The sequence below is a fragment of the Calypte anna genome, chromosome 2 (assembly GCF_003957555.1).
Source record: "Calypte anna isolate BGI_N300 chromosome 2, bCalAnn1_v1.p, whole genome shotgun sequence".
In the NCBI taxonomy this organism is placed as follows: Eukaryota; Metazoa; Chordata; class Aves; order Apodiformes; family Trochilidae; genus Calypte; species Calypte anna.
This window is the reverse complement of record NC_044245.1, coordinates 90,846,902-90,859,569: the sequence shown is the minus strand read 5'-3', so window position 1 is coordinate 90,859,569 and position 12,668 is coordinate 90,846,902. Positions and strand designations below refer to the sequence as shown.

The 12,668-nt window shown below is 41.1% G+C and overlaps 1 protein-coding gene across 2 annotated transcripts in view; it reads left to right on the top strand.

Moving 5' to 3' along the window:
* The window catches only part of GLIPR2 (GLI pathogenesis related 2), a 28,168-nt gene extending 16,575 nt beyond the window's left edge, over window positions 1–11,593 (top strand). Inside the window, exons 3-5 of one of the 2 annotated variants that reach the window (XM_008505481.2) lie at window positions 579–682; window positions 8,419–8,496; window positions 9,549–11,593. In XM_008505481.2, coding sequence (XP_008503703.1) covers window positions 579–682; window positions 8,419–8,496; window positions 9,549–9,709 — 343 coding nt within the window. In that variant the 3' untranslated portion in view covers window positions 9,710–11,593. The remainder of the gene's footprint in view (window positions 1–578; window positions 683–8,418; window positions 8,497–9,548) is intronic. The other variant, XM_030445426.1, reaches the window with a different exon arrangement.
* Window positions 11,594–12,668: the final 1,075 nt, after the last annotated feature.

Below are 12,668 nucleotides of genomic sequence, written 5' to 3'. Positions count from 1 at the left end.
GTTGTTGCCTCAGACTCTCCATGTGGTCCCCTTCTCCCGTTCCCTCACACTTTGCTCTTGTTTTGCTTTTGACTTTTTAAAAATTTGTAAATATTTTTATGTTTTACACTTGCTTTGGCTGAATCTTCAGTTTGGTCTTTTATTCATCTAATAAAAAACATGTAAGTTACTCCTGTGAGGGGCCTAGAAAAGTCAGGAGGTGACACCTCTAGCAGTTGATGCAGATACTCCCCTTTCTTCCAGCAGCTACAGCTAAGGATGTCCAGTGGATTTCCAGGTGCTGGGAAGATCATAATGGGGGGAAATCTGCCCTTTGATTTCTTCTAGGCCCTTCTCAGGACTGAAGGAGATGCTTATGAAAATGACCTCTAGACACAGGCTTCTAGACCTTCCCTTTGCCTAATACCTAAATCTGTGTAAACCTAAAGCATCCTTTTCTTCAGGGCTTTTCATCTGAGTAATTTGGATTAAACCATTGTCTTCCAACAAAAGTCCTTGCTTGGATCTCCTCCTCTTCCTCCTGCTCCTCCTCTCTGCTCACTGTGGTCTCTGACTCAATGTGTGGATTCCTTTGCTAGGTATGCAGAAGAACTGGCTACCACAAGGGTACTCAAGCACAGCTCTGAGTCTGCCAGTGGAAAATGTGGAGAAAACCTAGCTTGGGCATCCTATGACCAACCAGGTAAGCTTGCTTCTCTTGTATCAGACATTGGATAAATGTCTTGCTTCATGTGCTTTGAGCTCAGAGCATCTGCTTGAAAGAGCATTTCTTCTGCTCTGAATATACATCCATCACCACCCAGCCCAGGCTCCATGGGGACAGTCACCTATGTGTACTGCAAGCAAGGAGCACATATAGACACAGAGGAGGCAAGGGACTGTGGTAGAATATCCCTTTGGGAGTAGGACTTGGCAGCTACCTATGTCCCAGCTGTGAAGACGTCTGGAGTGCTACGTGAATGTCCATAGGAGGAGAGAAGGAAGCTGTCAATGCCCTGAACTTCACTTTTATCCTTAGTTTGTCCCAGACAAAGAGAGAGCTGACACCAGGACAGCTATGGTGAGGAAGGTGGGACACTGGCCATTGCATGCTACACAGCAGGTCCTCTGTGTGAGGGCAAAGCCAAGGCAAGGGCAGACACCACAGTGACAGAGGCTGAGGTTACACATCTGCTCTGTAGGCACACAGGCTTTGAGCCCTTCTCCATGCCTATACTTTTGACAACAAAAACACTCCGTATATTTTCCTGCTCATAAGTAAAATGAAAGTGGCAGCCTTCAGTACCTGAAGAGCTCAATGTTGGCCAGGCTGATAGCCTGCAATAAGCCTTTGGTTGGAGTGGTGTTCAGCAGGCTGTTCCCTCTTGCCTGCTCCAGTGGGCAGAGCTCATGCCTTAGCCTACTGAGACAGCAGGTGAGATGTATTAGAAGTGACCACTTGCTTGCTTTATTCCCATCTGGATTTTCCAGTACAGTCTTAAGGAGGCAGAAGCTCTTTCTTCAGGCTGTTTGAAGGGTCTGGAAATTTTAGTAAGTGAATTTTAGACCCAGGGACACTGCTTGGTTCCTCTGTGAGTGCCAGCTCTAGTCCCTAGGGAGTACTTTTTCATGTTGAAAAAAGAAAGCCAGGGTGGAAAAATACAGTTTGATCTATTCATATTTGGCATTCTGTCCATTGCATGAGTCTGAGGCAAGGGTTCAGAGCAGCATGGGAAAACACAGATTTATGGCAAAGTTTGGATAGTGGCTATGACTCACTGACTGAGCTTACTGCTTTCTTCTTGTCTGTGTGAATGGCCTGTGCTCCTTCCCCCCTTGAGGTTAAAGTCACAGAATTCGCATTTAGAGAGCTGGAAACAAAACATGAATGCCTGTCTTTTTCTGGATCCCATTTGTTTCTTCAATGCACTGCTTCCCTACATAACTTGCCAGATTTGAGCAATTCTGTTGCTGTTTTATTTTATCCACAGGATTGAATGCCTTACTGAAAAAAAAAAAAAAGCTACATCCTCTTGTTCTCTCTAGCACTTCTACATTTCCTATGTAGCAGGATCATTCAGAGTACCAGAATGAGAAAACTAGCTTTTCAAAGAAAGTTATTCTCTCATCTGGGCTTAATCTTCATCTCTGTGGAGCTGGTTCATTCCTTCTCTTTTTCTCCTATAGTTCCCTTTGGATAGTTAATTTGTACTCTGCTCAATGAGGCTGATATTTGTATTAAGGCGTCCATTCAGGGGCTTAACAAAAGCAGGCAGTATCTTCTGGTTTCTGTCATCATTTGAGCATGAAGAACTAAAGAGGGAACTCTGAGAGGGGTGGAACACAAAGGGAGGGCTCTATTCCCTCTCATTTCCTGCCCACTGTGACAGTTTCTTTCCCAAGTAAAGCAAAACTCACTAAACTTCCAGCATACACTGTATTCTCTTTTAAAAAAAAAAAAAAAAAAAAAAAAAAAAAAAAAAAAGAGGTGATGCTGTTGTTTATTTTGTCTCTCTGTGAGTTCTGTTATAATGCTAGAATGTGTGAGGGGGTTTTTGGTTTTGTTTTTGAGAAGATTTAAACTATAAGAACCTTCTAATGTGACCCCTCTCCTGGTAGAAAATATCTTGAATCCAGGATTTTAGATACATTGGCTAAAGCTGCTGTTGGAAACATGTTTATCCCTGTAATACAAGAAATAGTTGTCAGCTGTTTCTTTGCTCCAGTCCTGCAGGAACTGTTCCGTGGCAGACTTCTCTCTGTCTGTGTTTGGGTAAGTAAGCTGTCATCTGCTGCAAATGCAAGAGTCCCCAGCCTGCCTTGGCAGCTGGAGTATGACAGCCTCCTCAGGATGCCTCCTCTCATTTCCCGTGTGTCGGGAGGCTGAAGGCAAGCCCTGGAATTCTGAATTCCATTTGGGATGGCTGGTGCAGTATCGAGGAGTGTGCCATAGGAAAACACTGCAGCTCATGAACTCTAGAGAGTTTGTAAGAGGAATTCACTGTGTTATCACCCAGATCTGTTTTGGGAGGAACCAGGGTCTGCCTATAGATTGGGTTTAGTGGGCAGAGTGACACAGGCACTTTTTGTCCCAGCTCTGGAGAAGCACACTGTAACTGAGAGCCTGCCCTGCTGCATCTCTTGCTGTCTGATGTGAAGCTTATATACTACTGTTAAATAAAAGAAAGTAAAATAAAATAAGGACCTGCTTGAGGAATGCTGAAAGTAGAGGGTTGTCGGGAAGAGCGCAGTGGACAACACGCAGATGAATATAATCAAAGTATTGCTGTTTATTGAGAGCAGCAGTAGCCCTTTTATACACAGTCAGGCTGATAACATAAGCATATTGCTGATTGATACAACACGTTTTCATATGCCACAGGTCACTATCTAACTGGTTAAATACAATTGTTTATGTGCTGTCTATGTGATGCTTTCCCATCCTATTGTTCTTCTTTTCTGCTGCCAACTCCCTTATCTCTTGCCTGTAGCTTATCTTTTAATAGCCTTGCAGCTGGACCTCAAGGCCCTTAGCTCACTCTGGCTAATGCTAAATAGTCAGGATTGCTCACATGTCCATTTTCTTCCAAAAACTCTCCAACAGAGGATCACTTCATATAATTATCAGTGTGACTTCAGTCCAGGTAGATATTCTGTTTTTGAGGCAAATTTAAATCTACCACTACCTATTTTCCCCTCAGACTGGTGGAATGAAAGTTGAAATAAATGCTAGAAAAATGTTTGAGGAAAATTTGGAGGCTTGGGGTACTGAGTTTAAGTGGATCATTATGGTGCTGCCTAGCCTTGCTCAGAAATATCTTCTGCGGGATTTTATTAGAATGTTTTTAGCAACTTGCTCAGTGGAATTACTTGAAGATTTAAGGATTCTTCAACATGAATGGAAACAGTAAGGCTGCCCCCTGAGAAATTCATTATTATATTTTATAGCGTGAAATAATAGATATCTAATACGTCAGTAATGGAAGGAAAATTCCAGTGTGGATCCCTGCAGCAGCTGAGCTCAGACACTCAGTCTGCCCAGTCCCTGCCCCTCTATCCCAGTCTCCCCAGCTGCTGGCACGTGGACATACAAACCCCTGAGGCTCCATTTCCACTTCAGTTGCTGGTACAGCATATCTCACACACACTCACAGACACAGACACACACACACAGCTCCCTGGCATTCAGACAGGATCCCCCTTGTCCCTTTGGTGACCCAAACACTTCTGTACCAGCTCCTCCCAGACCACTCCACACCAGCCAGTCCAGCTTGCCCTTTCCATGTACTCACACACTTGCAGCTGCACTACTGCTTCAGTTTCTGGCACCCAGGTCCCTGCAACCCTTGGTGTGACAGCAGTGATTGGCACTAAGGCAGCCCCCATCCGCACAGAATAAAGCTCCTCACCCAGAATAGTTAGAAATGAAATATAGTGAGACAAGAGGGCAACAGAAGAGATGCAGGGCATGGCCAGGGAAGAGTCCTCATGCCTGCTTACATGCAGTGGCCACTTTTTCTCTCTTTCCTTCAGAGCGAGGTATCAACAGAAGAACTTTACACCAGGACTGTGGTGTAAATGGTGGTGAATGGACTTTCCTCGTGTGGTCAGAGAACTGACCATATGAGACAACTTGAGCGTGGCCAACACTGTGTGGCCAGGTCAGGTTACTAATTCATAGCTTGGATAAATAAATAAAGAAATCACTGTGCTGATTCTGGACCTAGTTTGGGGCAGAACTACACTTGGATATTAATTCAAAGGTTGTTTTATCAAGTTTTTGTGTGATGTATATCCGGAGTCATGGTACTGATGAAACACATTAGAGTAAGATACATCCTGTTCCAAAATAAAGCAAGTAGGTATCACTGAAAGGGTGGAGTCAAGCTATTTTTCCACAGACAAAGTGTTGAAACTATGAATGTTGCTTACGGTAATGCAAACAGGAAGGAAACTTAAAAAAAAAAAAAAAAAAAAAAAAAAAGAAAGCAATTGGTTCTGGGGGAACAACAGAAGACAAAGTGTGGTGCTGACTGTTGGACAGATCTGCATGCTTTTTGTACAAGTAAACTTCAATCATTTCTGCTATAATTGGAAATGAGGGATAGGAATGAAATTTCTTTCCTCCTGATTGAAATACATTTTGAGCAGGAACCAACCCCTGGTTTTGGGGGTGTTCTGGGGGGTGGGAACTGTTTCCATTGAAACATTTAAATGCAAGGGGAAAGCACTAAATATAACTCTGTAGAAGTAGAAATACTGTAGTCAATAATCTGAACCATCAAGTCTGAGTATGAAAGATGCTGCTCAAGCAGGTAGGCTCAGTGCTCTGCCAGCCTCTCTTCTGATCTCTCTTGGGTCCTTTTCTCAAGGCCTCTGGAAGCCCAGAGGTCACCAGGCTCAAACCAGAATCTTCCCTTAGTCCCCTCTGCATCATCTGTGACTTTCAACACTGGTTTGGCTTGAGTCCCACCACTGCATTGCTTACTGCTTCCCAATGGGCAAAGAATCAGAGGAAAAGTATTTTAGAGGAAAGAGAGCACATTTAATTACTAGGTACCTGTCTTCTTGCATGCTCATAACTTCCATGGAGGTACCCCTCATCCTTGAAGCAAATGACAGATACAATATGTTCAGGACACTTCTTTAACATCATTTCAAGATGGTCAGCCAAAAGGAGCCTAGTCCCATGGTCACCTTCTTTTTGGCTGGGAACAAGTCAGTCTTTAGTTTCTCAGTGCCTATTATGCCCTGACTCTTAATTCAAGGAGGATGACAACAGAGCCACGTAAAGATAACCTGAACCTGCACATGAAGAAATGGAGCAGAGCAATCTGCTTCCACACTACCCAGCTATGCCTGTTGTCTTGCATGTACAGGACTGAGGTAGTCTTGCCTGATGCTGTTGCCATCTCCCTAGAATTAAAGCGTTACAAAATCCTCATATGGATGGGATTCTTTAAATTACAGAAAAATAATTATAAAGCCATCCTGTGTTTGTCAAAACTCCTTTGTATGTTGCCCCATTTCCCCTACAGACTTTTCAAGCTGTCACGTGGAGCCTGGGTATACTGGTTAGACCTACAGGAAGCAGAGTGGGAATGACTTTCTCTTGAACTGCTCTTTATGCTACACCCCACTGGCATATTAGTGAATGAAGGGAATGAAGTGCTGGTAGCAGGGGCAATGCAGTCCTACGTCTGTAAAAGTACTGCTGATGGAATATAGTCACATAAGCACTTGTACACACAAAACACATCTGCTTCATAAGATCTGACGTATCTGCAGTCACAGTCTGTACTTCTGTTTCACTCAGCCTGCCAAAATCACAACTAAATCCTTTGGTGGGACAGGATGATATTTTTGGTTTGGGTTTTGTTTGTTTTTTTTTTTTTACTACGTGCTTTTTCTTTTCCCCTTGAATTGCATCAAGAGAGCTCTTCGCAAGCTTTTCAGTGTTCATTTTATCTTTAGTGTGAAGAGCAAATGAACATGTTTGGGATTTTTGTGCAATAGAAACTTCAGCCGTAAAAGAGGTCAACGGGGTTTGTTGTTTTGTCCAGGGAAAGCAGGGAAAGAAGAAAGCAAGAGAGGTTTTGCTACCTTTTTAAGTAGCAAATGTAATTTGACTTTACTAAGAGATCACCACTCCTAAGAAGCAGTGTGGCATAGATAAGTTCTGACAGCCAGCTTGCCAGGCTAGCAACCCCTTCCTCTGAGCAAACAGCACTCATAAAGCAACTGAAGTTTCAGTGAGTTAACAGCTCAGTTAACTTCTTCAACAGTGCAAGTTCAAGACTTCTTGCTGCAAAATAGCAAACTATGAGTCACTGCTGTTCTGCAGCCAAGGGTCCACCAGGGACCAGCGTTCTTCATGACTTCATGACATGGTAGGCTTAGCAGCATTGGCAGCTTGCTATGAAATTGACTGGCCTTGCATTATACTTCCTGGAATGCTAAGCAGAAATTTCATTATTGATGTAGCTCAGGGAAAAAACTGCCCCCTTTTCCCCCCACAATGTTTGACACAAGAATTTCCAAACAACCAGTAATGGAAAAGAAGTAACATTTGACTTTTGAGTACATAGCATCTGCAAGTTCTGGTCTGAGCTCCTGCCCTATGTGCTGCCTGTTCCACTCTATCCAGTGCAGATTATCAGAATGTCCCCCTTTCTGTCAGTTTGCTTAACTGTTAACAGAAAACAGGGAAAGATTATTACTCTGGCAAACATCAGCCTTAGAGACCTATAGGCATGTAGTGCTGCATCACTGGCCGTAGTCATAGCTCTTACACAGCTGTGGTCAGTGAAATCCTTGGCATGTCTATATGAGGTGTCTCACTGTAGTACCCTGAGTTAGACTGGCTCAAAGAGAACATTCACAATGGCCCAAGTGCTAAGTAAGAACCACTAAAAGTAAATGCACTCAGAAATTCCAAGTATTAAATGTTGATGAGAACACAGAAACCTAGAAAATGTCAGAAGTGTCATTTTTCTTTGTTTAGAGCTGTAAGGGGATACCTTTATACTGCCACAACCACAGCTGGAACACTTCCCTGTAGAAAAGATCCTTGTGCCCTTTTCCTCAGAAAATCTGGCAAGGCTCACTTCAGTCTTTTCAAACAAGTTCCAAGAAGGAGGAGCTGCTGAAAGCTCTATGTAGAAGCCTAATGACAGGGGAGCACTCATCCAAGTTGAGGGAGGTGTATCTTCACTACCTTACAGGCTGAAAGTTACAGAAGTTTGTGGGCAGAAACCCCCCCATGTGTTAAATTAAATTAATTGAGATTAATTTAATGAAATTAATTAAATTAAGTTAAAACTCCATGTGTTAAATTGCCAGAAGATCTATTTGCGGACTAAAGGGATTTCTGCCCCAATTCAGTCCAAGTGCTATGCCACACAGACCTCTCTTTTCTGAAGTTTTTTCTGACTTCAGCACTGTAAAGTTTTAACCAAAGGTGAGAATTGGTGGGTGATTCTGTTTCCTGATGTGCTGGGGATGGTACAGCACTCTTCATCAGCTCTGTCCTACCAGATGAGCACCTCACTGCAGAGATCTTCCCTCAATGGGATGAACCCTACCTGGTTCTACAGCTGTTTTGTGGCTTCCCTGCCCAGGCATTGAAACAGTGAAGGAATTGAGGGACTGTGTTTGTGTCGAGCAGAACCCAAGTCATAGATGATGGTGTGAGAATGCTTCACCAAAAGCACTCGACTATTTAGTAACTGATTAGCAACAGCTATTGCAAAACAATACTTGGAAAGTTATACGTGTTGCCACGTTACCTACGTTTCAAAAACTCTTTTCAGTAAAAGGACTATTTCTCAATGTTTCTAGAGGTTCTTGCCAACTGCAAGATCTTGCTGGGCAGGCTATAATGAGCTACACTTCTGTGCTTACGCCCTGATTCCACAGCAGATTTCTTTTGCCTTTCAGGAAAGGATGTGGCTGACAGATGGTACAGTGAAATAAAAAACTACAGCTTTCAAAATCCAGGGTTTTCTTCTGGGACAGGTAAGTTCATATTGGGCAGTGTCTCTTTAACAACACAGCTTTTGTTTTAAGAAATTGGCTAGCCAACTTGGTTTTGTAATTATTTTTAAAAACACTACCTTATTTCTTACAAAAAAGTACTAGAATTTCCCCAAAGTTTTGTGTTAGAAACCTACAAAAGGGTAAAAGAAAACTGACAAATGAGAAAGTAAGTAAAATTTATGGCTTAATTTAATACTGTACTTTTCCTCTAACTCTGAAGTTTTTAGAAAGCAACTTCCTTTTAAAGAAAATTAATTTGTAAAAATATTAAGTTGGAATCACATAGGTGTCTTGCTAAATATATTATGCTGTTGTTTACATTGACATGTGCCTTCTACCAAGTTATATCACTCCAGTCACAGAGATAATTTCACACATTATTTGGAGATCCACCACAGGCCTTTGACTGTATATTGAGAATCCAGTGTTGAATGAACATAAGATCATTATTGCTTGAGTAATGATCAAGCAGGTGATATACCCAAGCTTGTTTCAGGTGGAAAAAGTTGTGGTTTCCTGCCATGGGGTCTATCTTTGTACAGAAGATACAACTGATAGAGCAGCAACATAGCAGGGGTGACAATTATCAGGCAAAAGAAGCCACAGAGCTGGTGTTATTGTGAATAATTGCACCTGCAGGCACATGGGGGAATATGAGATGGTCAAAGCAAATAAATAATAATCACTGTAAGAACTGCTATTTATGTTGTAGGGAGTGAAAATTATGATTTGTTTCTCAACTTTTATATCAGATACTCATCAAACTTCTTCTTCCATGATTTTTATACTAGGTGTTCTTATTTGGATGTAGGACATAGAAATGGAAGGAGTAGTGTGGAATCAGATCAGATCAGTTTTTTTCATGACAAATTGCTAGATCTAGTTTTCTTTTCATTTCTTTGCTTGTTTTCCTGTTAGAAAGAGAAACAGTTTTGCATCGTTCTTTCTCTCCCCTTCACCCCCATCATATGTTAAAGGGAATGTTTTAGGTTTAGGATCTAAAATGAATGCCTATGCTTATCCCTTTTCAGGTCACTTCACAGCAATGGTTTGGAAGAACACAAAAAGGATGGGAGTCGGAAAAGCATCTGCTAGTGATGGCTCAACATTTGTGGTGGCTAGATATGATCCAGCTGGAAATGTAGTAAATCCAGGCTATTATGAAGAGAATGTCCTTCCTCCAAGAAAATAGTTTGGTGTTTTTTTTTTTTTTCAAACTGTAGTCTTACTGCTTGATGACAAATGAACCTGGATTTGGATTTAACAGTGTTTGAAATGAATTACCATTGAATGAAATTTCCTGTTTGGTACTGCTGTTCACTTCTCATTACAGAGGAAGCAATTACTTTTTGCTTCAGGTGAGCTGCAGATTAGGTCCCTGTTTCTGAGGGGCTTCAGTTTATGTAAGGAGGAAGTACACGCAGCATTTCCGAAGGGTAAAATTTATGAGGGTTATTTTTTTCTAATAGTTTGCATGAATTCTGTGTCAGCATGTGAGTGATCACATGTTGGATGTCTATTTTTAAAGAGGCAAATTTATAGCTTTCTGTAAACTGAAGATACCAGCTTGTAATTATATCATGTACTCCCAGTTTCCCAGTATTTTTTAATAACTGTAAGTTCTTTGCTCTATCTATACCTCCTGCTGCTGTGGGGCTAACTCTCTGCAGATGGAACATATGCAAAGCTTTCTGTATGAAAGGTACATGTGTAAAATGTAGTGGCATTCAGACCTATACGGGTGTTTTTTTTAAGAGGATCTCATGGAACACTAAAATGTTGCTGTCAAAATTGTATCTGTCAAGCAAGCTATATCTTATGCATGGCCTGAAAACTACTAAATTTGTTTAAATCCTAGCATTACATTTTAGGTGCTAATATTTCAAATCTCTTTGAGATGAGTGTATTTAAAATGGAATCCTCATTTTACAGTTTACAGTATGTACTTTGTCTTACAATCAAATAGTTTACTTCTGTTACAGGAAAGGAAGACTCTCACTTTCCTTCTAGATACTTGCTCACAAAGAAAGTTTCTTTGATGGACCGTGTTGGATTTTATTTCTCAACAACTTGTTTTTATTTCCTGGGGAATATCTTCTGCAGGTGTCATGCTATAGAGACAATGACATTCCCAAATCATCTCTTGTCTCCTATAATAATGTCACTGTAGGAGGTATTCATGTGGTCATAATTCAGAGATGTGTACTCTTTGTTGACATCATTCAATAATAATAAAAATATTTTGTGCACTGGATGGATGCCTTGAAAAAATTAAGACTTAATTTCCTTAAAAGCAACCAAGAAAAAATTCTGACACCTTTTTTTTTCCTCCTCTGAAATGCGAAAAGGTCCATTTTGGTCAGGTTCGTGTACTGTGCTTCAGTTTGAGGTATTCTTCTCTTTGAAAATATTTCTTTTGACTTGGAGATTCTGTGTGCCGGAATTTTATTCATGAGAGTGCCATTACAGAAATACTTTTGTTTACACAGTTGAAATAAACTGCACTGTTACGGCTTGATTATACATCACTGTGATGCTGTATGTTACAATCTCTTTGCTGTAACCAAGAATTTAACACATACAATGAACTGCCGAAAATTAAATATTTTTTAATATGAACTACTTAAGCTTTTGCTGTTACCCGAGTCCTTGCTGAGTAATCTACAAATTTGATTACCAGGACATTGACATATGACATTACTACTTTTGCAAGATGGCACAAACGAAGAAGCAAGAATTCTAGTCCAGGAAAGAAAGAAGAGCCCTTCTAAGGTTTAATAAATCATACCCTTTACACAAAGATGGAGCTAGCACTTGAATCTGAAGATGAAGAGGCGTACTTTCTCTCTCTGTTGAACTCCTGCTTTGTATCTATCTCATTTCATTTCTGCTGCCCCCTCACTTGGTTGACATATTCTGAGTACAGAATACCCACTCCACTCCTACCTAGATGTGTGTGTTTCAGTAACTGCAGTCTTGGGGCCTTTCTCTCTTCAACACCACTGGTGAATGTTGCACCTCTGCACAGGATAATGTTTTATGTGTATTTATGACAATAAATATGACTTTCTTTTTTTAAAAAAAGGGTTGCTGCAAGTGACATAAAGGTAATAGCTGATCCTAACTAAATTAATGGTATTAAAATACTCTGAAATGGAAGAATCATAAAGCCGCTTAAGTAGACCCAATGCACACTTTACAAACTCCAGAGAGGATCCACGAGATAAGTATTACTGTGACAATTTAAAAAGCCCTATCAATTTAGTTCTTCATGACCCACAATCATGCTGTTGATGCCTTCTGCAAATGAACTCTGGCTGCATACTAAGCTGTGGTGTATGTGGGAGTCTAAATTCAAAAGGCAGGGTTACATTGCTGATGTGACTCACTCAGAAGGCATATGATTTTTGGGAAGTGTACACTGAAACCTGAGTTACCAGCCACTGGTATTAAAAAAAAACAGTGTAGGAGGATTGCTTGACTCCCAACCACATCTTGGAGAGTTCTGAAGGCTAAGAAGCTGGAAAGAAAAGTTACCTCATGTCAAGTTACAGCAGAACACGGTGTTTAATAGCCTTCTTTGCAAGGGTAGTACACATAGAAGCTCTAATACCACAGAAAAATGCCTATCTCTAGAGTTCTATAGATGGTTTCTGAGGTCTTTTTGCTGCAGGAGGAGGAGAAGGAGGAATTCTAGCTGGTCTGAGGATTCATTTCCCTTCTTCTGCTTTAAAAAATAACAAACGAGGAAAGAATTGAGACTGGTCTTAAAAGCTGCTAAAAAAGGAAGCCTATATTAATGTGTATTCATTTTCCAGAAGGACTAAACCCAGGCAATTCCTCCTCCAAAAAGTGACAGGTTACTTTGAGAACTTGTAGACTTGATTGAGTGGACTGCAGAGAAGTCATGTGAGACTGGTGGGCTGCTGACCTGCAATCTTTTGCAGTGTCACAGGTGCCCTAAGAATGTTTTTGTGGGTACCTCTGAGTTTGATAGCTTTTTTTTTTCCCCATTGTCTCATCCAGTATGTAAGGACGTTTTTATGTATGACAGGTTTTAATGCTAATTTTGAGCTGTCTTTTTAGCATCTGCTTCCTTCTTGCAATATCTGCAAAAAAGCCAGGCATGACTTCAGCTGAGGTACTGAACA